Source organism: Xenopus laevis, chromosome 8S (genome assembly GCF_017654675.1).
Source record: "Xenopus laevis strain J_2021 chromosome 8S, Xenopus_laevis_v10.1, whole genome shotgun sequence".
Lineage (NCBI taxonomy): Eukaryota > Metazoa > Chordata > Amphibia > Anura > Pipidae > Xenopus > Xenopus laevis.
In genome coordinates, this window is record NC_054386.1 from 71,662,655 (window position 1) to 71,689,183 (window position 26,529).

Genomic DNA, 26,529 nt, shown 5'->3' on the forward strand with positions numbered 1-26,529 from the left:
ATTTCCTGGGTGTGATTCTGTCTGATTTTCTGTTCCTGACCTCTGCCTGTTTTTCACCTTGCTGTGTTGCTGCCTGAACCAACCCTTGCCTGTTTGACCACTCTTCTGGATCCTGACTTTGTGCTGTATTACTGATTGGTTTTGACCCCAGCCTGTCTATCCGACTATGCTCCTGGCTCCTGATTCTGTACTGCACTGTCTGACTGGTACTGTTCTGGCCTGTTAATCTTGACAACGCTCCTGGCTCTTGATTCTGTACTGTTCAGTCTGGTTGATACTGTCACACCCTATTCCTCCAGTATACGTTACAGTTCCCTTGCCTGCCCTAAACTTTATTCCTGGTCCTCTCACTTTAAGACCTGGCGGCATTAGAGTAGCGAAGGGCTCCTCCCAAAGCCAAAGGCAGCTGCTATAGGCAGATGCATGAGCTGAGGCTAGGACCTTGGGGTTTGGTCTCGGTTTGGAATACTGTATGTGACAAACTGCTTTGTTTTCAGTCAAGAGGAAAAATTTACAAAATGTCCAGCAGATATAAGGACTGGTAGACATGCAGCTCTACTTGGATTTTACACTCCCTTCTGTGATATTTTTCCACCACTTCTGATGCAATAGACAAATTCACAGCAGATTCAGTGACACTACTACTGTATGTGCATTCATTGGGTATGGAGATGGTGCATTTTAAAAATGGATGCAAGAATGAAATAATCCTGTAACAGACAGCTCTGATCCTTTCTGCACCTATCTATCTTGGATTTCTCCTTCCATTGTTAATACCCTATTTAGCACAGTGATCCACTTTATAAAGTTGTGTTCAAAAACATAAACATTTGACAGATTAAGGGGTATATTTAGTGAAGTTAATAGTGAAGTTAATAGTGAAGTTCCGCCACTAGAGTGAAATTCCGCCACTCTCCATTCATTTTTATGGGTGTATTTATCAAAGGGTGAACTTTCACTTCACCCATTGATAAATACGCCTTTCAAAATCCCATAGAAATGAATTGAGAGCTGCGAAATTTCACTCTAGTGGCGGAACTTCACTCTTTGATAAATTTACCCCTTAGTGAGAAGAAGTACAATTTTCATTTAGACTGCTGTAACAGACATGCCCGTTTGTTTTCTATAAAGTGGGGGTTTTATAATAAACTATTTTGTCATTGTTTAGTCTACAAATCAAGGCAAATACATTATATGAAGGTGACTTTGTTTTATCTTTCTTTTGTTATCTGCTTTACACAAGCAATGCTATTTATTGTCCATATGTTCCATGACAGAAGAGATATAATCTGGACAGGTGCAGAGAATATTTAGGAGAGCTTAATAGCTTGAAGGATGCACAAAGAAGATATCAATGGCCCTGCTCATTAAAATACATATTCAGTTTGCAATTAAAATTCAGCATTCTCTCTAGGCTTGAGAAGTTTTATTTACAGAAACACAAATGAAATGAGAAATAGCAGCATGTAAGCATATCGTATATGAAAACACAGTCAACCGACCAATGCATATCTTTACGAATAAATATGGTTTGGCATGTAAGGGTTCCCTTTGAGACAAAATAATTCCTGTTGCTTGGCTTTATGATAAAAAATGCTTGTCATTTTTTTTTATTAAGGAATTAAGAGGGATTTTAGAAATAAACACATAACAGAATAGGGGGCAGATTTATCAAGGGTCGAATTTCGAAGTGGAAAAAAATTTGAAATTCGACCATTGAATAGGGTAGTCCGACATTCGAAGTCGAAGGATTTTTAAGATTGTATGATCGTACTTCGAATAGTACGATCATAGGATTTTACAAAAAAATCCTTTGACTTCTCAAAACTTAGCAAAAAACTGGCTATAGGTTCTAGGAGGTCCCCATAGGCTAACATAGCAATTTGGCGGGTTTAAGGTGGCAAAGTGTCGAGGTCGTAGTTTTTTAAAGAGACAGTACTTCAATTTTCGAATGATCGAATTTGTGAAGTATTTTCAATTCGTATCGAAATCGAATTTGGACAAAAATTACTTCGAAATTCGAAGTTTTTTAATTCGAAAATTCACTTCGACCTTTGATAAATCTGCCCCTTACTGATACACACTGGAACAATAACAAAGAAGGCATTTTAGATTTTTCCTGTACAGCTACAATTTAATTCATTCCTACTCAAATTCTTCTGCATTTTATCCCCTCTATCTATCCCTCTTCTTACTGGATAATTTATCCAGTGATGTTACTACTAGTGGCAAGGGGGTATTAGTGCAAAGGGGAGCCTTTAATTATGACGCTGAGGGAGTTATTTATTAAAGTCTGAATTCCAAAAGCTCAAAAAAAAAGTTTTTTAATATAAAACTCATAAAAAACCTCTCAGAAGTCAGAATCTGAAAATATGGCATCTCAGACCTGCCAAGGTAGTATATAAGTCAATGGGAGATGTCCCTATCCTATTCAGAAGCTTCTGAGGTCTGCCCTGAAATAAGCCCGAAAATCCCACTATTTCAGTTTTTTGGGAAAAAGCCAGATAAAATGGAGCAATTCAGAAAAAAAAAATCGCACCATTTGGATTTTCGCAAAATTTTATCTAATTTGTCCCTGATCTGATTAAATCGCGCATTTTTATTAATAAATAAGATCACATTGTGGATTCTAGTTTGGTCTGACTTTTTTAATTTAAATATTCAGAAACATTCAGCTTTTGATAAATAAGGCCCTAAATGTCAGACCTCTGAGTGTTTTAACAATGTAGATGATTCTGTGTACACTATATGGAAGGACAAAAGAGAACCAAATAAAGAGTTTTCTTGTTAAAAGGGGGGTTCACCTTTAAGTAAACTGTAAGTATGTTTTAGAATGACCAATTCTAAACAACTTTTCAGTTGGTCTTCATTATTTATTTTATATAGCTTTTGAAATATTTTTCTTTTTTTTCTGACTCTTTCTATCTTTCAATTAGGGATCACTGACCCCATCTAAAAACAGATGCTCTGTAAGGCTACACATTTATTGTTATTGCAACTTCTCATTACTTATATTTCTATTAAGGCCTCTCCTATTCATATTCCAGTCTCTTATTCAAATCAATGCATGGTTGCTAGGCTAATTTGGACCCTAGCAACCAGATTGCAGAAATGGCAAACTGGAGAGCTGCTGAATAAAAAGCTAAATAACTCAAAAACCACAAATAATAAAAAATGAAAATCAATGGCAAATTGTCTCTGAATATCCCTCTCTACAACATTCTAAAAGTTAACTCAAAAGCAATAGCAAATTGCAGGAGTATACCTTTTATAAAGGCATAACAAATTTCTTTCAAAATGAATCATGTGCCTGTATTTGCTTCAGACTACACAGTTTGCTGCCAATGGGAGCCATGATTTAAAGCGAGTCAAAGTGTCATACTGGAAAAGTCCAGTGATAGCTTTACTGGGTTAGATCCAAAAATGTATCAAGTGGTTCAGCAGATGTAATTACTGCTTAGCCCTGCCAAAGCATTGAAATGTGCCCATTAATTCTGCAATTCCCAATCTGTCCATCAGTCAGTCATACTTACCAAATGTGTCTATCACTAGTTAGGTGAAGTAATCTTTTGATAATTATGTAATGAAAAGCTGACACTGTGAGCCCTGGTCTGAAGTTTATTAAGCAAAAACAAAACTACCACTAATAGTAAATATGGTGTTAGACTCAACATATAACATCAGTACCCACTATAATGCCTGTTACTTTGTAACATTTAAATCCATAGAAAGCCAAGCTTATACAGTGCATAATTCTACTAGTTCTATTTAAGAACTAATTAATATTTTGTATTCCTAATGTCAGAACAGAGGGAGGGTATGTCTACAAAACATCTATTAACAAACAAAAACAACAAAATATGAGTCAATCATTCTGTGCACCAAACATTCATTCAGCATACTCACATTGAAATGAAAGTGAAATCAATACCACCAGACAATTGTGTCCAGGACAATATGTCTCAGCTGAGGCAAGCAGCTCTCACTCATAAATATAGTTCCTGCTACTTTTAAAAACTATATAGGGTTGATTTATGACCTCTGAGGCAGTGTGCAAAGTGTAGGAAATTGGCGCAATGTGTCTGTTTTTTTCAGATTGCCTTCTGTTGCAGAATAGACACAGGCCACGGCAGCTGTCACAATGAATATAGGGTAAGGCATTTTTAGTAGCTTAAGGCACAAACAGGGGAATGTAATAAAAGTCGCAAAGAGCAAAACAATTTCGCACCAATAAGACTAAAAATCCACATCTCGCAATGTAATATTGTTCCTTAAACTGTTATTGCATTGCGAATTTTAATTGCGCACTCATAAGAAGTGCTTGAAGGTGTCGTAATCTTTTGGAGCAAACATAACGACTTTTTCAGTAAGAAGTTTTATTACATTGACTGAGCATTGGCGTAAACTATAATATATATATATATATATATATATATATATATATATATATATATATATATTGTCCAGAAAAGTATATGATTGTGTCATTAGAGATAATATTTTTAGTATTCACAAAATAAACCGTTTTAACCCACACTAGGAGACCTGAGTAATTACTCTTACTACTAGCATACTCATTATTTAGGACTCTGAACACTGCTAAGAATGTTCAATACTTGTAAGCTCAGACTAACTTTCACCAACCATTGAGTCATGCGGGCAAATTTACTAGGGTGAAGTGGCTAAAGCTAGCGAAAATTCGCCAGTGTTACGTCAATTTGCCAATTCGCCAATTTACTAACAGTTACCCTGGCGAAAATTCGCTAGTGATGTAGATAGACTAGCGCAACTTTGCACCTTAACGATGGCGAAGTTGCACTCTGGCGAAGGCGGCGAAACTACGCAAATTTACTACGTTTTTTTTTTTGAATGTTATCTCCTTCACCAGAGTTTACTTCGCCAGGTCATAGCACGCGAAGTTCAATAGAGTAGATAGGTTAGATAGTTAGAAAAAAAAATGTTGGCGTTTTTTGCTTTTCATAGGATGATAGGCTGAAAAATATTTTTTTTTAGGGTGCCCACCTTCCCCCTACATTTCCTAACATATGGCACCTAAACTATACTGTGGGCACATGTGTAGGGCATTAGAACACCTTTATATAATTTTATTAAGTTTCAAAAACCCCAGGCAGTGAAAGCCTGTTGCATTACTACAAATGTATTTTCAAAGTGTTAAGTAGGTTATATGTTTTATATCATGAGACATCCTTGATTACGGTATAGTTAACTGATGATGATGATGATTATTATTATTATTACTAATAAAATGGAAATTCCAAATTATTACTTCTGATCATCTACTATTTTGGATCCATCTCAATTCTCGATTAAAAAAAAGATAAACTTAGTTAAACGTATTTAGCCTGCTCTCTGCATGTTTCAGTTGCTATAATTGCCATATATTTGTTTTTGAAATGGAAACCATCTTGTTTATGTTTTGAAAAAATATTGACAGCTTGAAACCTCAAACCAATGCCCAGTAACAAATTCCAAATGTTTTGTCACATTACGTCTGAGCAATACCATCTGCCAGAGGTGGCATTTCATGGCTGTTTACCCTGACTCCCTCCAAGAATTCATCTGCCACTGCCTAATGCTGCCTGAATAAAGGGGATTAAGACTCTGATGCAACAGAGACTATTGATAATTTGGTATAATTGGGAAGAAATGAAGATAAATGAGGTTGAGGATGGAGAGGCAATTAGTTGTGCCGCCAGTACAGCTGTGTTCCCGGTCTAGCTCCCTTGGCCTTTTCTTCAGTAAGGTACGTGAAAATTAAACATAATGACAAATATATCCTCCCCTAAGTACTTGCAGTTTTTTTTTAAAAAAAACTTAAAGAGACAATTGAAATGATTGCTTTCAGTTTGGTAAGCAGTACAGCACCAATTGCTTAAGAGTGAAATTACAAATTGAAATAATGCATTGAAAGAACCACAATCCTTTTGTAAATGGGCAGTAGGATCGCGGGATCACATCAAAAAACAGATGCAGGCCTGCGATCCGACTGGATTTTTAGTCCTGTCCAATCGACATCTGGCCGACTTTCGGCCAGATATCGATCAGGGAGGCCCGTCAGAGGGCCCCATGCATACTTTCCAGTGCAAAGCCCCAAATCAACCTTAGCTCTTATCAACTAAAGTGGGTCAATGTTTCACATTCAAGAGCCACTGATTGGTCATTATATCCCATCATAGCTCAATCTGAAGGAAGGAACATTAAAGGGATACTGTCATGGGAAGAAAAAAAAATCTAAATGATCAGTTAATAGTGCTGCTCCAGCAGAATTCTGCACGGAAATCCATTTCTCAAAAGAGCAAACAGATTTTTTATATTTATTTTTTAAATCTGACATGGTGCTAGACATATTGTCAGTTTCCCAGATGCCCCCAGTCGTGTGATTGATAAACCAATCACTCTTTACTGCTGCACTGCAAGTTGGAATGATATCACCCCCCTCCCTTTCCCCCAGCAGCCTAACAACAAAACAATGGGATGGTAACCAGATAGTAGCTCCCAGATACAAGATAACAGCTGCCTGGTAGATCTAAGAACAGCACTCAATAGTAAAATCCAGGTCCCACAGCAACACATTGGGGCAAATTCACTAAACACCGAAGCGCCTAACACTAACGAGAATACGCCAGCGTAGCGCATTTTCGCTAATTGCCAATTCACTAATGGACGCTGGCGTAAATTTGCTAGTGTTACTTCGCACCCTTATGCCTGGGGAATTTTAGTGAATTTAGCGCTGGCGAAAATACGCCTGGCGAAGTGCGGCGAAGCGGACACTGGCGAAATAACGAATCTTAGTGAATGACACTGCTTGAGTCGGAGAAACAACAGCCTGCCAGAAAGCAGTTCCATCCTAAAGTATTGGCTCTTTCTGAAAGCACATGATCAGGCAAAATGACCTGAGATGGCTACCTACACACCAATATTATAAGATAAAAAAAAAAATACACTTGCTGGTTTAGGAATTAAATTTTATATTGTAGAGTAAATTATTTGCAGTGTAAACAGTGTAATTTAGAAATAAAAAAAACATCATAAAATCATGACAGAATCCCTTCAAGGGGCAGCTTTACTTACTTTCAACCACGATCTTTGCAAAAGATTGTTGTGGTTTGTAATTGTATTTTTTTTTCCTCAAATGGGTTTTTGGTAAAAATTTAAACTGAGTGAGCTCAGGAACCCAAAGATAAGTAGATCTTAGTGCCCTTGGGAGAAGATTTTTAAAAGGTCGAATTTTGAATTGATGTGAATTCTATTTTACTCTAATAAATTTGAATATACTCACAATTCGAATGGGATGTAATTTATGAAAAAATAAGAACGCCTAAAATAAGATCAAATGAAAACGGCCCAATAATTTGATTCATATTCGAATCGGATACAAACGGAATGCAAATCAAATTTTTCTCTGAAAAAAACTTGAATGTCAGGAAGGCTATTAACATATTCAAATGGGTCAATGGACCTCTGCCATTGACTTGTAAATTAATTTGGCAGGTTTTAGGTGGCCAATATTCGAATTACAACTGTTTCCATGGTGAGGGTGTGATAAATCTCACATTCAAATTTATACTCAAGTTGGTGCTTTTAAATTCGAATTTTTGAGTTTTAACACAATTATTTAGCTACTACCTGACAGTACTGTTAGTAGGTTGACGTAGGAAATGATTCACAGAAATAAGTGTGACTGACTGACATATACACAGTAGTTTTTTTTAGTTCTGTTTTACTGGCAATTGGGAGAAAATACAATACCTACATAGTAGAGCACACTCTATATTATGTAAAAATGCAATGTTTTTTGGCACTTGTTTTTTTGTCCAGTATGGAGGCGGCACCAAGCTATTGTACTGACAGAGGCAAGGGTGAACTGGTGGTCCATTTCACAATTGTAACTGAAAGCATCCCATTTAATCTAAAGGTGTTTCAACAAATGCACCACTACACTTCCAGTAGTGATGGATCAGGACACCTATATTAAACAAATGTATGACAAAGGCCTCTGTAGAAATATAAACTGCAAAGATTACACCAGAACCCAAAAGCTGTCCCCATTACTATTCTTAGTCACAACTCAGCACTTCAGGTGGGCCCGAAACAAATTTGGAAGTGAAATTTCCCCCAATGAGAAATAGTTCACTTTCCATTGTGATTATGATTGTAAAATAATCCTCTGCTAAGATCTCAGAGGTGATCAAATCTCCCATTTGGTCTACAATGATTTATTAGAGGAGAATCGGAACGATACATTTTAATCTAAAGGGGCTAACTTGTTTATGGAGTATAATGTCCCCCACTTTATTACTTTACGTACTGGAGAACATTTTCACAAGGTGAATAACAGTAATCATTTTAACGGCATGCTATTCTTAATTAAACTTTCTCCCTTTTTTCCATTTTACAAAGCAGAGCACATTGATTTTATCATGAAAAGGACACTTATTTATTATTATTCCAAAGTAAAACAGAAAAGACAATGGAAAAGTATTATTTGTGGAGTGGATGTTTTCACTAAAGGATAATTTCATATTTGTCTTAACTAGTCTCATTGTTCTTTGCTTATATGTAATGTCAATAAAATGAAAAATGATATAGATTTAGAAGGACTGTGGTCTCAGTATAGCATCTCTCATATTATTATTCCAGTATCATCCATTACAAAGTAAGACCAATTCCCACATCTAATTACAAACAGGATTTCAGAGTCATTAAACAAAATACATTTCCATTAGTGCTGCTGTAAGAAGATAGGGGGAACATGAAGATTAGTTCATACTGCACCTCTGGCTTTCCTGAGTTTTAAGAATAAAAAGAAAAACTGTCAACTGTCAAAATATTATCAGCTGCCGTGGATATCTGCATTAAATTCACTTTTGGAAATGTATGGAAATTCTGTGGTAAGCTGGCCATAGATGTTGAGATTTTTAAAAGATCAGGTCCTGATCGTGAGGCCTCTCAGAACGATCGTACGATCGTACGATCGTACGAATTTACCATCAACTAAAAAGACCAATTTTCCAGGAAAACAAAGGGGAGCTGCCTGCTTGGTCCTGCAAACATAGATAGATTGCACAAAGATTTTTTGACCTGGCAGATGTCGGCCGAAAAATCGTAAGATGTACGATCGTTCGAATCCCACTAACCGCACGATAATTTCGAAGGATTGGTCGGGCTTCCCTAAAATCGGTTGTTCGGCAAGAAGAATCGTCGCATCTATGGGAGCTTTAAGATGGAAACTTTACAATAGCATTTGGGCCAATTAATATTGGTTAAACCCCAGTAGTAATTGATACTTTATTCATTAAAGGAAAACTATGCCCCCGAACCATGTAGGTCTTTATAAAATGTACTCTGTCTCAAATAGTTAATATGTAAAATCCTGCTTTGTGTAAACAAACCATTCTCATAATAATATACTTTCTAAGTAGTATGTGCCATTGAGTAATCCTAAATAGAAAATTGTCATTTTAAGAAATAAGGGATGTCCCCTGGAAACCTACAATTCACGTGAAACAAAGAAAACAAACAATACATACATTTTAGGTCACATGAGCCAGTTAACAGACAAAGTTCTGTCTTTTACTTCCACACTTCTTCCTGTTAAAGCTACAACACTTGAATACAATCTTTGCTACTCATGGATTGAATTGTAATAGGTGGAATATAACTTTACTTAGGGGCATATTTATCAAGGGTCGAATTTCACATTGAAAAAACTTTGAAATTCAAAAAGACCAACCGAGATTAAGTCGAAGTTTTTTTTGGTCGAATAGGTCCATTTTTGATCGAGTAGATCCATATTTGGTTGAATTCTAATCAGGTTAGCACTGGAACAAGATTTTTTATTTATTGCACATATAAGAATTACTGGGAAAGATTCCTGCTCATGGTTTTTCACAAAAACATGTTTTTAAATCTGCAGAATGTTTATTTTTCTGTCAGGCTTACCTGCCATTTAAATTATATGTCACAATATTAGTTAATGCCATTGTCTTACAAAACACATTTAAGGTCTCATTGTCTTTTTTTTCTTTTGAGAGGAAGGAAGAAGGAGGATGCTATATCACTTTTAGCTTTAATACTGTCTACAGAAATGGCCAAGAAATTCAATAAGGGTAAAATAATTGGACACACTCATATTGTGCTATTATTATTATTATAATCATCATCATACAAAAGTTGACAGTTATGGAAATGTACACAGATTTAAATTCCAGGTCCCATGCATTCCTGATAATAGATCCCATACCTACAGTATATTAGGTATCATTTAGAATGTATTTTAAAGGAAGGAAATTTCCATGAGGCTTAGGCCTGTCTGTTTTAACAACCTGGCAATGAATCGGTTGATGCATATTGCGTACAACTCAGCTCCCAGAAGAAACAGTTTTGCTCGTTGTGGCAATCCTGAAAGCACACTGCCAGCTGTACATTGAGCAGGCTGTCATCAACTCCAGATGCAAAAATGTTATCTAATCAGCTTCCATTACATTATAAGCTTTGCTGTGTGCCAAATGCATATTTTTATAAGTAGTAAGATAACTCCCAATTCCTACAAATAACCGCAGCCACTTCAATGATATAGTGTGCTCTCTGTATGCAGCCAGTGGATAAACAGCAGCTATTTTAATTGGAGAATAAAGGCAACACACACTTGAAACCTTTACAGAGGTTGAGCTGGATTAAATTAACTGCATCTAATCAAAGAAAAATCATTTCATTGTGCCATATGGAAGCATTTTGTACTGTTTGTTTTCAAATGTGGTGGCACTGACATTTCAACAGACAGATACATTGGGGCTTATTTGCAAGTACGATGTGCAAAGTGCAATTTTGACCACAAATCACTATGGGGCAAATTCACTAAGAATCGTAGTTGCACCAGGCGCAAATTTGCCGCACTTCGCCACACTTCGCCAGGCGTAGTTTTGCCAGCGCTCCGCAAATTCACTAAAATTCGAAGTTGCGCACAGGGGTAGCGTAAGTTTGCGAAGTTGCGCTAGCGTTAATTCGCCAAGCGAAGCGAAGTTTTGCTAGCGATGGTTAATTTGCATACGGCGCCAAATTCAAATTTCAATGGAGGAATACGTATCAGCACTACAAATGCCTAGAAAACCTTCAAAACATCAAATAAAAATTTTATTTTGCCCTACACATGTGCCCCCCACTGTATAGTTAAGTTGCCATGAGTTAGGAAATGTAGGGGGGAAGGAGGGGAGCCCCAAAATTTTTTTCGATCTTTTTCAGCCTATCACCCATAATATAGAAAACACGCCAGCGTTTTTTGGGACTTAGAAAAATTTTTCACTTTTTTTGAAGCAATCCCTATCTACTCTATTGCGCTTCGCCTGGCCTGAGGTGGCGAAGGAAGTCTAGCGTAAAAGGTGGCGTTCAGAACAATGCGCGCGTTAGTGAATTTGCGTAGTTTCGTTCGTTGCGCAAATTCGCCAGGCGTAAGGATGCAAAGTTACACTAGCGAAATTACGCCAGCGTCCATTAGTGAATTTGCGAAGTAACGAAAATGCCCGACGCTAGCGAATTGACGCTAGCGTTCAGCGCTTCGGCGCTTAGTGAATTTGCCCCTATGTCTTTAAGGCAATGGTACACTATTAGATTAGCTGGCCCCCCTTGTGCTCGAAAAAGGAGAGAGCGATGGAGGGAAACGTGGCAGAGGGGCGGAGAGGAGATCATGATGGAGGGGAGGAAAATGCGACCAAGGGGAAGGGAACAGGATGGAGGGGAGGAGAACGCAACGGAGGGGAGGAGAAAGCGATGGAGGGGAGGATAGGGTGACAGGAGGGAGTGGAGTAAGGGGTGCAAACCCGGCTAGGGGTAGGCAGGACAATTTTAGCCTACCCCTAATTCCGGCCCTGTTCACTAACACAAATACTTTCCCACTGTGAATAACACAAATTGCCAATGGAAAAACATAATGCAGCCATAATAATAGCGCGCAGACTGTTTCATACTAAGTCTGCCCATAATGACTTTCCCCATGAGTCAACTTTGGGCAACTTTAGAGAGATAAAGCGCCACACCAATGGCGGGTCACATTATTCATGGTGGGAAAGCATTTACAGTAGATTAAGGTTATCAAAGATTTATTGAATGCGACTAATCTCCTAGTGTGCCATTGATTTTACACACAGTGCAGTATTTCCCCCCCCCCATAATTCCAGAGTACCTTTAATAAATTGTATCAATTTGCATAACAATAACAGCCATATTAGTGCAAACACAACTGCAGGTACGGCTTGTAAATGAGCCATAGCAATAGAATGATAATGATATAAATAACATTATGAATTAGTACTCTGATGTTATATAAAGAGGCAGGGACAGTAAAGGGCAATCAAGATCAACAACCCAAGCACAGCTGGAATACACCAGAGTGGAAAAAAGTGCCTTTGCAAGTTGGATATATAGTTTTTAATTTATGGCTGCATTTTTCTGCCTAAACTAATACATCTGGACATACTATTAAACATTTCAGCTATGATAAACTGGAATGGTTTGCCAAGGAAGGACATAAAAGGAATGATTTTCATGTCCTACAATTCCTCAACAGAGATTGTATATAACAGAGGTCACGTACATACCTTCAGTTTTAGGAATGCTTTTCCCCAGTAAATTTAAATGTGCCATATGTATTACAGCTAGGGGGCATATTTATCAATGGTCGAATTTCGAATTGAAAATACTTCGAAATTCGAATTCAAAAAGACCAACCGAAATTAAATTGAAGGTTTTTTGGGGTCGAATAGGTCAGTTTTCAATCTAATAGGTCGGTATTTGGCCGAATAAGAATCATTCGAATCGAAAGGAATAGCGCATTCGATCAAATTCGATTCAAAGTTTTTCCCAAATTTTTTTTTGATTTTTCAAAGTCCAATTAACTCCAAATAGGTTCTAGGAGGTCCCCCATAGACTAAAACAGCAATTTGGCAGGTTTTAGATGGTGAATGGTCGACATAGAATTTTTAAAGAGACAGTACATGATAAATTTCGATATTCAAATTTTTGTATTTTTTTTCAAATTCAAATCGAAATTGGACTATTCCCTAGTCGAAGTACACAAAAATAGCTCGAAATTAGATTTTTTTTTTCATTCGAAAATTCACCTTGACCTTTGATAAATCTGCCCCTTAGTGTTGCTGCCTCAATTTACACCGTTGTATTAATCTTGGCAAATCCCATGCAATTGTGTTAGGCACAGCAAAAATGCATCACTAGAATCAACCCTTTACAGCTGCAATGACCCCAGAAGTCTGGGAGAAAAAAAGCTGCATTGTGTAAAAAAACGGTGAATGCACTTGTCAATGTACATGTGCCATATGTTATTAGCTTTTAATTTGGTGCAAGTCATTTGCGCATGTAGCCAAACACTCTATGTGACCATAGACGCAGAGATTGGCTCATTTGGCGATGTCGCCAAACGAACAGATCTCTCCCTGATATGCCCACATTGAAGTGGGCAATATTGGGCTGATCCAATTGTGGGCCCTAGGGCCCAATGATCACATCACAATGCATCCGAAACAGGCGGTTGGATCGCATACACCCACAGATGTGCCCGCGTTCTGATGGGATTTTTTAACCTGCCCATTCAAGATCTGGACGGCAAAATTCGCACTTTAATGAATTTGCAAATTCAAATCAATTTTGGACTAATCCCTAGTCGAAGTACACAAAAATAGCTTGAAATTCGAATTTTTTCAATTCGAAAATTTACCTCGACCTTTGATAAATCTGCCCCCTAATGTTAGTGTTCAAAGTTGTAACCATAGGGTTGCCAGCTTCTCACTCCTGCACCAAATTTTTGAGTTTAGAATCATAGGCAGATATTCATTAAATGAGAAGGAAAGGCTTGGTGTTTGGTGCACTTGGGGGTGCCAAATGTTAGGCACCCCTAAGTGATTGTAGTTACTTACCTATCAGCAGAAAAGTGCACCGACCTGGGGTTAAACCAGTGAGCACCATGGAACCATGGAGCAATCCTCTTCCGGCGTCTTCTTTCTTCAAATTTCCCGGGGCAAACGCATGCGCAGTTGAACGAAATAGCGACTTTTTAGTTTAAATTCGGCTTTTTGTTCTACTGTGCAAGTGCAGGAAAGAGGAACCTGGAAGAGAAGCGATCCATGGTGCTCACTGGTATAACCACGGGCCAATGCAGTTTTCTGCTGATAGGAGCACTGGCCCTGGGCTTCAGGTAAGTAACTACAATCACTTGGGGGTGCCTAACATTTGGCACCCCCAAGTGAACCAAGCCTTTCCTTCTCCTTTAAGTCTTCCCAAAACAGTTTTCCTAAAAAATTTAAAAGAAAAATCCTCTGACTGACAGATGTGCATATTTGAGCTTGGCTTGGGGAGAGGCAGAGGGGGTGGTGCTGAGTAGAAATTAAAAACCCAATTGGTGACTCCAGTGATCATGAGATTCTACACTGAAAATATTGTGGGATTTCAGATAGGAAAGCTTAAGAGCTGATTTACGCGCCAAGCACAGTTAGGGGGTGGATGTGACTGAGATTTACTCTGGATAGTTGTTTGTGCTGGCAATGAAGGCCAAGAGAGAAAGTAGCTACTCATCCTCCACTTGCTTGTCTGGTATGTGGGGATTGTTTAATACTTATATTGCATTTGTACTCATCCTGGATAGGTGGTTTTGGAAGGAGTTATTGGCACAAAATATACAGTATATATATATGCAATAACATTACATGTATAACATGTTATGTATGTAAAACCACAATAGTTAACAGTTCAGACTTTATTGACAATATTATTATATTAAAATGGCTCATATATGTGGTATGAAACATACATGTGGTATTTGTTTTTTTGTTTGTATGAGCTGGGTCATCTGAATAAGCCTCCAGTCTGCATTTAAAGAGTAAAACTTGCCTTTGAGACAACCGCTGCCTTCAGCTCAGGCAACTTGTGTGACATTCCAAGAAGGAAAGAAATGTATTCCATTCTTTAGTCTTGTCATCTACTAGTGCAGCAAAATAACAGCCTAGGCATATTAGTTTCCAGAATAAAAGATCTACCTCTTCTGACATCTGAAGCACTTGAAAATATAGAAGAGAAAAGTAAAAAAAAATGCTGACCGTGTAATAGCTGGTATTCATGGTGGGTGTAAAACATGAAAGGTTACAATATGGATCTGTGCCTACGCATTTCTTTTCAACTTCAGAAGCATCCTCCTGCTTCTGCTAAGTCGGCAGTCATACAGCTGACAGATTTCTGGGTTTTCTTAATAATGCATAGGATTTTCTTTTAACTTGTCAGTGCAAAAATATCAATTCTGTCCCTGTGTCGTTTGTGATGCTGATTTTCTTTGACAGCGTTCCATTAAACCAATGAGTTTTCTCCCTCCTGATGGTTTCTTAAATATTCCTCTGAGTGATGTATTTGTGTTTTTTAAACAGATTGTAAAGGATGTTTGTATTTATGAGGAAAGGCTGCAAGTCAGGTACAGTAATGCAAAACAAGTAAAAACAGAGTTTACAAAAAAAAAACATTTGCTGTTTCATTCTTGCTTTGTGCCTTTGAGAATATTTTACATTGGAAATTAGTCAACAGTGGAGTTTACATGTCGTTTTTCTACCAAAGGAAATCCTGAGGAAAAGATAATCTTGTATGCCTCGCAGCAGAGAGTGTGAATTCTATGACTAAGTCTCAGCAGAACAAAACAAATACTTGGGTTTTCCAGATAAGAGAGTCTTTTCATAATCATAATGTCACTTTTGTAATGTGAACACCATCCCTTAGGGTGATGAATCATGGGAATCATCGTTTTGTGTTGCATGCTAAATCTCCTCCAGTGTAGGTGACAATTAGTGGAAAAGTACTAATTGTAGTCAGTCCAAGTCTCACTCAGAAAACATTTGAACTACATAATCATGTGGTTTTATTTTTCACAAAAATAAGGCACTGTAATGGGGGCAGTAGTTTCACCCTCATATGCTAATATCTACATAAACGTGAAAACAATTTATCTCTGCAACACAGATTAAGCAATCACATGTTATATCAGAGGTAGCACTAAATATAAACTATGAGGATAGAAATGTTAAGAAATGCAGGCTGACCAGTGAAGTTCATGCTGGATCTTTCAGATACACAATTCGCATTTTTGAACTTTAAACTTATGCCAATCTATATAGGAAAAAAAACTCATAGAAATAACCTGTTGCATGTCAAGAAATTATACTATGTATATACATGCCTTATGTTTCTAAGTACCCCTATAATGGACACTTCAAAAATGGCACATAAGGTTGACTGTGCATAGTACTGACCACTGAGAGCTTACTAACCATTGTCTTAGTATTATTTGGAAAGGGTTTTTACAGTGAGATCTGTGAAACATTGGAGTTCTCTCCCGGAAGTGGCTGTACTGGCAGATACATTAGATAGTTTCAAGAAGACACAGCAGGGAACCCCCTCAGTCGAACAATGGACAGAACTATTTGGAGACATGGCACACACCTTTTATTATTTAAGAAAAACCTTATAAGAATTTGTATAATTGATATGTACTTCCTGAACAACTATGCAGGTGAGATCCTGACTACTGATATGGTTTTGAGGCTGGGGCGTGGAAGCAGATAACTGGCATAACTGGTGGACATGCCCAGCTGTGCAACAAGTCTAGACCTATACCTTCAATGTCTTTTCATAAATATGACAGAAATGTATCAAACCAGACCCCTGCATGGCACCACAATAAACTAGCCTCACAAATATGCTCAGCTACAAGATGTGCTATGTCTTCTGAGTGGAAAGGACCTGGCCCACACCCACTCCCAGTGGAACACAAAATTTGGTGGGTAGCAGCTAATGATAAAATCAACTATATGCTTAAAGATAAGCTGGATAAATATAAACAGATCTGGGGCCCTTGGATCAGCAAACAAGACCTGGTCTTAAATGACACCACTTCCTAATGCAGCATATCCTGAAACACATTGTTATGGTAAATAATGACAGGGTGACAACATGTTATTGTTTAATTGTTATACTTTTATTTGATTTAACTAATAATACTTTATTTCTTTTCCTCTCTGGACGCAATCTTCCTACTCTTCCTACTCTTTGTTTCTTAGTTCCCTACTTTTCTTTCTGCCAACAAATACAGGGTGATTAAAAATAGCTATTTTTACCCCAAATTAAAGAGGCTTCAGAAAGGCTTTTTTCCTGCCTGGATCGTCTATTAGCAGGTTTTATGCAGACATGGACAGGTGTCAAGCTAGGTTACGTTACATTGTTGTTACTATATGATTAGCAATGCATGTTATGGTATTATACTGAGAATGTAACTATGTTTCGGTCATATATAAGGAAGACCCCATGATGGCAGCACCTGGATTATGGACTATTATGCTATGAGGACTTTTTACAAAGAACCCTAGACTATGGCTGGATGCAATTATTTATGACTTTATGGTCAGACCCACTGACTAATGACTAGGAAGTTTAGTGAATGTGGTTTGCAAATTATTAACTCTATAAAGACATTAAATATTTGAAATATTTTGTGACTCCAAACCTGTCATGGTAAACTTCTCTTACTGCTTTTGCAGGTTAGTTATGATTTCTGAAAGTATCCCACATATCTTTACTTAGTTTATGTAAATGTGGATATTGTGTGGTTTAAAGCATATTACGCATTGGGTTTCTTAAAAAAACAAAAAGAGCCTATAACTACACATCACTCAAACCTTTCAAAAGCCCATTATTAAAGAACTTCTTTTGATGAGAAGAACTCATCAGTATTTTACTACCTGTCGATACTCCTGCAGTTCCAGTAACTTTCAACAATTTTTTGGACATCACAGTGCTATATAGAGTATAATCACAAAAATACTTTGATGCTGTTCTATTGTTCTTATGCTAATTATTCTGCATTACCATAAATGCCACTGATTGAAGAAGCTCCCCAGGAGCTGTCAGGTTCCTACATGTGTTTGAAGAATAAGAGAAGCCTTGGAAGTAGTACCAGCATATATAGGAGGTCTAAAAATGCTGTAGCACACATGTTTAGTTGTAAGGAGACATTCAGTCAGTCTCTTTACAGCAGCTGCAAAATATTCATGGTAAAAAAAAAAGAATCTTCAAAGACTTTTGGAAGCACCTGCATGCTCATACAAAACAAATAGATCAATAATGCCTAACAATTTGAGTGAACTCCTGCAACAGTTCACAAGAATTATTTATGAAATGATATTGATGGAATCCTTAATAAACTTGTGAATTAGGTACATTTGCAGAGTCTGCAGAATTCTGTTATTTAATCATTTTAGTCATCTTAAGTGAATTCAAAAGAAGTGATCAGCAGATATGATATCTACTTGAGTAATTCATTGATAGCAGTTCCTTCTCAACTTTGTAAATTATTTATTTTAAACAAAGACATAGGTAATTTATATAAAAATAATGCACATTCCTTTTCCATGTGTCTCTCAAAAGAAATATGCCAAAACCAAAAAAAGTAGATCAGAAGGCACTAAGGAGTTTCATAAACTCATCATCCCACACTAAAGGCCTTTATTTAAATTACAGGACTCCAATATTTAGCCTAGAATAGTTTAGGAATATTGGGGCTTAACTTGACTAAATTCAACTGTAGGAAATTGAGAAATTCAGTCTTATCGTTTTGCCCAAATATCTACAAACAGAAGTGTCTAACAATTTTAAAAAAATTGCGGCTTTAAATCATATTGTAAATCACTACAAAATCATTATATTGGCTGTAAATGTTATCACTAAAAGAATGTTCTATTTGCCACATCGGAAATCAGAAAACATGTTTTTTTCAAAACGCATCAGTTAATAGTGCTACTCTAGCAGAATTCTGCAGTGAAATCCATTTCTCAAAAGAGCAAACAGATTTTTTTATATTCAATTTTGAAATCTGACATGGGGCTAGACATTTTGTCAATTTCCCAGCTGCCCCCAGTCATGTGACTTGTGCCTGCACTTTAGGAGAGAAATGCTTTCTGGCAGGCTGCTTTTGTACCTTCTCAATGTAACTGAATGTGTCTCAGTGGGACATGGGTTTTTACTATTAAGTGCTGTTCTTAGATCTACCAGGCAGCTGTTATCCTGTGTTAGGGAGCTGTTATCTGGTTACCTTCCCATTGTTCTTTTGTTTGGCTGCTGGGGGGGGAAGGGGGGTGATATCACTCCAACTTGCAGTACAGCAGTAAAGAGTGTTTGAAGTTTATCAGAGCACAAGTCACATGACTTGAGGCAGCTGGGAAATTGACAATATGTCTAGCCCCATGTCAGATTTCAAAATTGAATATAAAAAAATCTTTTTGCTCTTTTGAGAAATGGATTTCAGTGCAGAATTCTGCTGGAGCAGTACTATTAACTGATTCATTTTGAATTTTTTTTTTCCATGACAGTATCCCTTTACGTATTGCCAAAAACTTGAGTCAATGTTTAGCCATCCAAGGCTCAATTAGGATTTAAGCATGCAATAGAGAGCTTTTTATGTATAACAGCTAGGAATAAGGTCTTTTATTTATTTCAAATAAATTGCTGTGTCTGGTGGAGCTCTTGAAAACTGCATAAGGTAAAATTAAATAATATATTTTTGCAGATGGAATCCTTATACTCTATAAAGCACTATGACTATGTAGTCAAATACCTTTTTATTTGGGTAAGGAGATTACTGCAGTTGATGCCTAGACTCTTACAGGTCCACTACAGAGAGTGCAGCCACTCACCATGCTACTTTCTACCTGATCAGAGAGCAGCCTGTTATATGGGGCTTGGAGAAAATCGATCTTAAATACTGCAAGCAATGCAAAAAAAAACCCAATGCTTGAATCTAAGAACATTTTAAGGGATTCTAATATAATATCAACACTTTGTTGGAAAATTTTCCTTTCCCTTTAAGAAAGGGGAGCAAAGCACAGTTTCACTTTGCAAGAATCTTACACTGTACATAAACCTAAATATTCGTGACTTTAGTGCTGAATAAAACCCATTCTATTGCCTCACTGAACTGAGCAGGCACTCTATAGAAGAACAGACAGTTCTGCCAGTACAGACAGTTTTCTGTCAATTGAGTCTTGGCCCCATATGTAATAAAAGGCACTACATTAGCCCAGGAGCAGTAACCCATTGCAACCAATAAGTTGCTTTTATACAGTCACCAATAAATGCTTCCTGCTGATTGGTTGCTATGGGTTATTTCTCCTGGGCAAACTTAGTCCCTAAGTGCGTAACGATTAACAAATAATGTTTGTTCAAACATTTGGCACAAATCATTGCAATTCACTTTCTACTTTATGTATGTGGTAAAATAATGATAGTTTAAAAAAACAGACTTAAACAGATGCAACACATTAAAAACTTCCGTGGCTATCTGAAATTTGTTGGATTTTTGCCTACCATCACCAAAATTTATTCTTCAAGGATAACAATCACATAAAGATGGTTTCAATATCCTCATCTCTTATAGCATCCTTCCTGTTGTAAATATACAGAATGCTCCAACACTGATTGACTGCAGCATCTCCCATAATCTGCATTCACAAACTGCGCAAATAATTCCTTTCCCCTGTCATTTATAGTTATCTGTCCAATTGTACTGGAGAAATTTTACTAATGGGAAGATTTGAAAAGCTGGTTTCAGATACCTTCACTTGATTGAGTTTAGACATAAAAATGCAAATGAACCCATTTCAGATAACTTAATTGTAATGATCTATACAGAAAGGACAAATAATTTACAGTCTGAACTAAAACAGTTTTCTCTAAAAAGCAATCAGTTACAAAAGCATTTATTTCCAGAGTTAACAATTTCAGTAATTTATCAGTACGCACCCTGGCAAGATCACATTACTTACTTTAGAAGTTCAATGTACAATGGTAATGACTTGATACAATGCTATATATACATAACATTATGATTCATATTAACTCTTGCTCTTTTTTTTTTTATTATGCAGAAAATGATAGCTCTACAGTACAGAGTCCAAATCTATTTATCAATATCTATGTATCAACTACAGTACTATTTTCACCTATTTATCTTTCAAACTGTATCATATCTACTGTATCATCTATCTATAAATCGATCTATCTATATATCTATCCATCAATCATCTATCTATAAACTACAGTGCAGATTGTAAATCTATAAATAGCTATCAATCATCTTTTTTAATAATGTATTGCACTTGTTTCTTGTTGCTGCACAATGTGTTTTCTAATCAAAATATTTAAAAACTTAAAGGACAACGAAAGGCAAAACATAAGCATCTTTCTACAATAAGTCCGGTGGCGGATATTGTAGCGTTGGACTTCGGTGACGTCACCAAATTCCCAGGCAGCTTCCTCCCTGCTGCCCGAGGCAGCCTTGAGGCGCATTGGGCTCAATTGTAGCATAATGCGCATGTCTCAGATGACGCGCATGCAAATCTAGCAATGTGCGCGTCATCATTGACCCTGTAAACACTCCCCAGCCTGAAGCTTCTCATAGCTATGGAGATGCACTATTTTTAAATGTTACTGTGACCAGCTACCAGGTAGCATCAAGCTTTTGCTGTGCGCTTTCTCCAGATATGTGCTACTAATTTTTAACTTGCTTCTGCAGATCGTGCTAATAGTAATCAGTGCAAAGTCATATTTGACGCCCTCCTGGTGTCAGGGATCTATTTTTTCCGCGCATGTGCAATACGGAGGGAGAGGCAAAGGAAGAATCCAATACCTAAGCAAGATGGCTGCTGAGAGCAGAACATGAAGATGGATTTTATGTGATTGGATTTGCTTAGGTGAACTACAACTATAGTGATTCAGGACATCTTTATGAGTACATCAGACGAAGATAGCTCATGAATTTTGCCTTTCCTTCTCCTTTAAGGAGAAAGCACTCATGAAATAAAGGTTTATAACAAAGAACCTATATTGTGAAGCACTTGTGAGGACCATTCTCATCAGGTTGGTGTAGCAGGTGAACAGGGGCAATCCATGGGCTGCTGCCGTCTGAGGCAGCAACTCTGATGCCGCCCCCCTCTCCCGCTCCACGCTTAAAAGTTTAGCGTTGGAGCGGGTCAAAAGGGACGGTATCGCTAGTGCAATGAGCGCGTACTGCGCTTTCTGCACTAGCAGAGCCGAATTTCCGTTTTAAAAAACGGAAATTCGGCTCATAAAGTTACAGGAGGTTGCTTTTTGCCGCCCCTTGTAACTGCCCGTTCATTGCTGCCTGAGGCAAGATGCTCACCTTGCCTCATGGCAGGAACGGCCCTGTGGGTGATGAACAAAGTCCTTGGAACATGGTCTGGATTACATCTACTAATAACCTGCAATGCTAATGAATGGAGACTAGAAGATACAAGCATCCAAAAAAAAAATCGACTGTGTATAATTATATAGTAATAAAGATCAGTTACTCTGGAAAGGCAGTTGACATAGCATAAAAAAAACCCAAAGTTCTATCCTATCATTTTCATTAGGAACAAACTACCATGTGCAAAAGAGGTTCACACAATTACAACTCACAGCTGGTGAAGGAAAAATCCCTACAATGTAGAAGGGATGGTAAAATGTTTTGGTAAGTGACTAATAAAATAGCTGTGAAGGTGCTCCAGCATTCAAATAATTGGCATGCAGGGAAGCTTAGCAAATACACATTCTTTGGCTATACCTGTATTCATTCTCTTTTTTTAAGCACTGTCAAGAACTGTCTGACTAAACTGTATAGAAACAGCAGAAGAGGCTGACACAGGCCTGGACCCACAAAGTAGTAGAGCTGAAGTCAGATGGTAAAAGGTTAAAAACATACATTTTATTTTTTATAATAAAGAACCAAGGCCTGACGCATTTTTTGTCCACCAAGGACACTTAGGGGGAAATTTACTAAAGGGCGAAGTGGCTAACGCTGGCGAAAATTCACCAGCGTGATGTCATTTCAGCACTTCACCGATTTACTAACGGTCGCCAAGGAGACTTTGCACTCTAATGGCAGGCAAATTTTCGTTTTTTGATTTTACTAATCGTTACCTCTATCGCCAGACTTGCCTTCGCCACCTCAGACCAGGTGAAGTGCAATGGAGTAGATAGGAGTTGCTCAAAAAAAAGTTGAAAATTGAAAGTCACAAAAAACACTGGCGTCTTTTCCTTTTTACAGGGTGATAGGCTGAAAAAGATTGAGATGGTTTTTTGGTGTACCCTCCTTCCCCCCTACATTTGATAACATATGGCACCTAAACTATACAGTGGGCACATGTGTAGGGCAATATAACACCTCTATATCATTTTATTAAGGTTCCCTGGCCTTGTGTAGTGTAATGTATTTGCTGCAGCATTTACAGCCATTGTACTTTAACTGCACACCATATGCAAATTAGCCAACGCTAGCGTAACTTCGAACTGCTGATCGTATTTTCGCTACAACTTCGGCGGCGTTCGGTGTGCGCAACTTCGGATCTTCCTGAATGAGCATTGTCCAGGCGAATTTACACCTGCAAAAGTGTTGCGATGTGATCCGAAGCCAGCGCTCGCAAATTTTCGTCGGTTAGTGAATTTTAGTCAGAGCCTAATATACTTCATACACTGGTTCCCCATTCGTATATTTTGACTAAACTGTATGTACAACTGGATCTGCATTAATCTCCTGAGCTGGTCAATTATCCTGATGTATATCAGCTCCCTCTTTCTTTCTGCTTCTCTCTTTCCTTTGACTACCTTGTTTACAATATGCTTTGACCTCTGGGATGTTTACTGGACCTTCCTTGCCTGCTGCCATTGACCTCAGCCTGCCTTTTGGATCTCCCCTATCTTCTACCATCCCTGACCTTCCAGCATGTTCTGGACTTTGCCATTTCATGCCGTTAGCTTAGACCACAGGCCTGCATTTTGACTTTTGTTTTCCAGACTGCACTTTCCATTTTTGTTATGATCCTTCTTAATCATTACATCTTATTGTTCACCATACCATGGCTTCTGCTCCTTATCCAGGCATTAATGGATGTATCCTTGGTTACTGAGCATTCCAGCTCCTACCTGCCAGTCATTCACCTGTGGCCAAACTGAACAAGCATTAAACTGTGTAGACTTCAAAAACTTATGGAATTTAAAATACTAGTTTGTAAAGAAGAATAGAAGAAATTACATATCAATTACAGCTGCGATTGCTACAAAAATGATTTCCCACGTATTTAAATATTCCATGTATATGCAGAGTGATGTATTGCAGATAAAGGTTCATACACAATATAAAGTACCTACTGGAATCCACATAGCAGCCCTATCCAGTAAAAATCATACATTGGTAAATTGAATTAAATGTTTTATCTGACTAATCTTTACAACTTATTTAAACTAGCATTTTAAGACCAAGTATTTTTCTCATTCTTGTTTGACTATGAAGTGTTACCTCAGTCTCCTTGACTGATTCTTGAAGCCGGCACACTCATTTAAACCAGCTATTGTGTAGTGTTCTTTGTTAGCAAAGAAGTTGCAAAAGGCTCTGCATCTTTTCAAGTAAACAGGCATCTGTAAGCCATGTTATAGTATTAAGTTATGAAATGCATGCCATTGTATATTTATGATTTGACAACTACAATTATAATCATTCAGGCATTTATGCCCCACAAACTCTAAGCAGACATAACCTTTGGTGATGTATTGCAAAGCTCCAAGCGCAATAGTACATAGACTAATTTCCTAGAACAATAAAACACAAAATTTCTCATTCGGAGCTAAATGAAACACGAAATCTAGATGCAGAATCATGTTTCAGCCATTATCTCAGCTATTAAACACAGCCCTGAATCAAATATACTGTAGGTTTGCATTCAATGTGTTCTTTCATTTCTTTTGTTTTTAAGGATGCAGTAAGAAATAAATAATACAAGCCATTCGTAGGAGTGTTTCCTGCACACAGCCTACCAAGCCTTTCATATGTTAACAGAATAGGTCAAATGAGGCAGTGGCCTGCAGCAAATGTCAATGTTGTTATGCACGGTTGTTTTCTTATTATTGCTTATAAATAAATACCTTATAATAGACATGCTTAAATCTAGATGAAATTGCCCAGCACATACACACAGGACATTATTTAGGATATATATATATATATATATATATATATATATATATATATATATATATATATATATATATATATATATATATATATTATATATATATATAGATATAGATATATATATGTTAAATAGATGACTTATATAAAAGGTTGGTTGGTTGGGGACATCATCTGAGCTGAAGATTTAAAAGCCAAGAACTCAATATAAGTTTATTGATTGAAACTTGTAAAAGTGAACAAGAATAGAAGGTCTGTCTTAATGGTGAGTTTTATTTTTAAAGAAAGCAATGTAAGTACAGTCTTCTGAATAAAACAAGCAGTCTTAAGACACTAAAAAGGATTGCCTCTTTTGCCTTACACCATATGGCTCTGAGTTGGAAATACAATATTTCTTACACCACTCCTTGATGACTTCACAATACAAAACAAGGCTCAGTTACAAGCTTCCTAGCATACTAAATTATGTCCAGAAAAGAAAGATAATGTTCTACTCTTTCCAGACTCTGCTCCCTATACCAAAAAAGAACAAGTCTCCCTGTGAAAATCAATTTGTGTTACACAGTTTCTAACAAACATCAATCCACTACCAAATTTGGAATATTTAACCATGTAGAGTGTTTTAAGACATATAAGGGGGTTATGTAATATGAGGCAATGAGTTTGCCCAGAACCCAGAGCAACCAGTCTGCAAGTAGCTGAAACACATTTTAGAGTTTATTATAGATAAATCATAGTAAACACTAATGCTAAGGCATATCAAGATTAGTTTTTCAGTTGATTTGAACTACTACCTAAGGATGTTGTGTTTGAATGGATGCAAATTCTATATCCTTACATCAGACAGCAATAGAACCCCAAACTCACGACTCAAAATGATATTGCACTATACAATTGTCAAAGTTGTATTAATTGAATAGACAATGAGAAAGTCTCCAATACCTGCATTGGAGTTGAGTTCTTCATTTTCAGACTCTGTCCCATTCTGGCTGCCACAACCATGAAGGCTGTTTATTGCCATCATCTTTATCTTCTGTAGTTTCATGGCCTCCGCCATAGCAGCAGCTGTCAGGCCTGAAAAAAAATATTATTATCCAATATGATTAATCTGTTTCCTTTCAACAACTTCATCTATATTGTCACTTTCAGTTAGCTGCATAAACATGATAAAGACATCTATGTTTCCACACATGGTAAGGGGGTTTGAGGGTACTAGACTGTTGTCCCACATAGGCAAAAGTTCATGCACTAAAATGTAGCAATTACAATAAATGTGTAGTCTTGCAGAGCATTTGTGTTTGAGATGGCGTCAATGACCCCCATTTGAAAGCTGGAAAGAGTCAAAAGAAGAAGTCAAATCATTTAAAAACTATTAAACAATTATAAAATGAAGGCCAATTGAAACATTGCTTAGAATTTGTCATTCTATAACATATTAAAAGTTAACTTAA

General features: G+C 37.2%; 1 protein-coding gene across 2 annotated transcripts in view; it reads right to left on the reverse strand.

The window, feature by feature from the left end:
• Positions 1-26,529, reverse strand: part of LOC108700148 (dachshund homolog 2) — a 372,744-nt gene that overhangs the window by 99,541 nt on the left and 246,674 nt on the right. For both annotated transcript variants that reach the window (XM_041574972.1, XM_018233058.2), the window contains exon 3: positions 26,021-26,152. In XM_041574972.1, the coding sequence (XP_041430906.1) occupies positions 26,021-26,152 (132 nt within the window). The remainder of the gene's footprint in view (positions 1-26,020; positions 26,153-26,529) is intronic.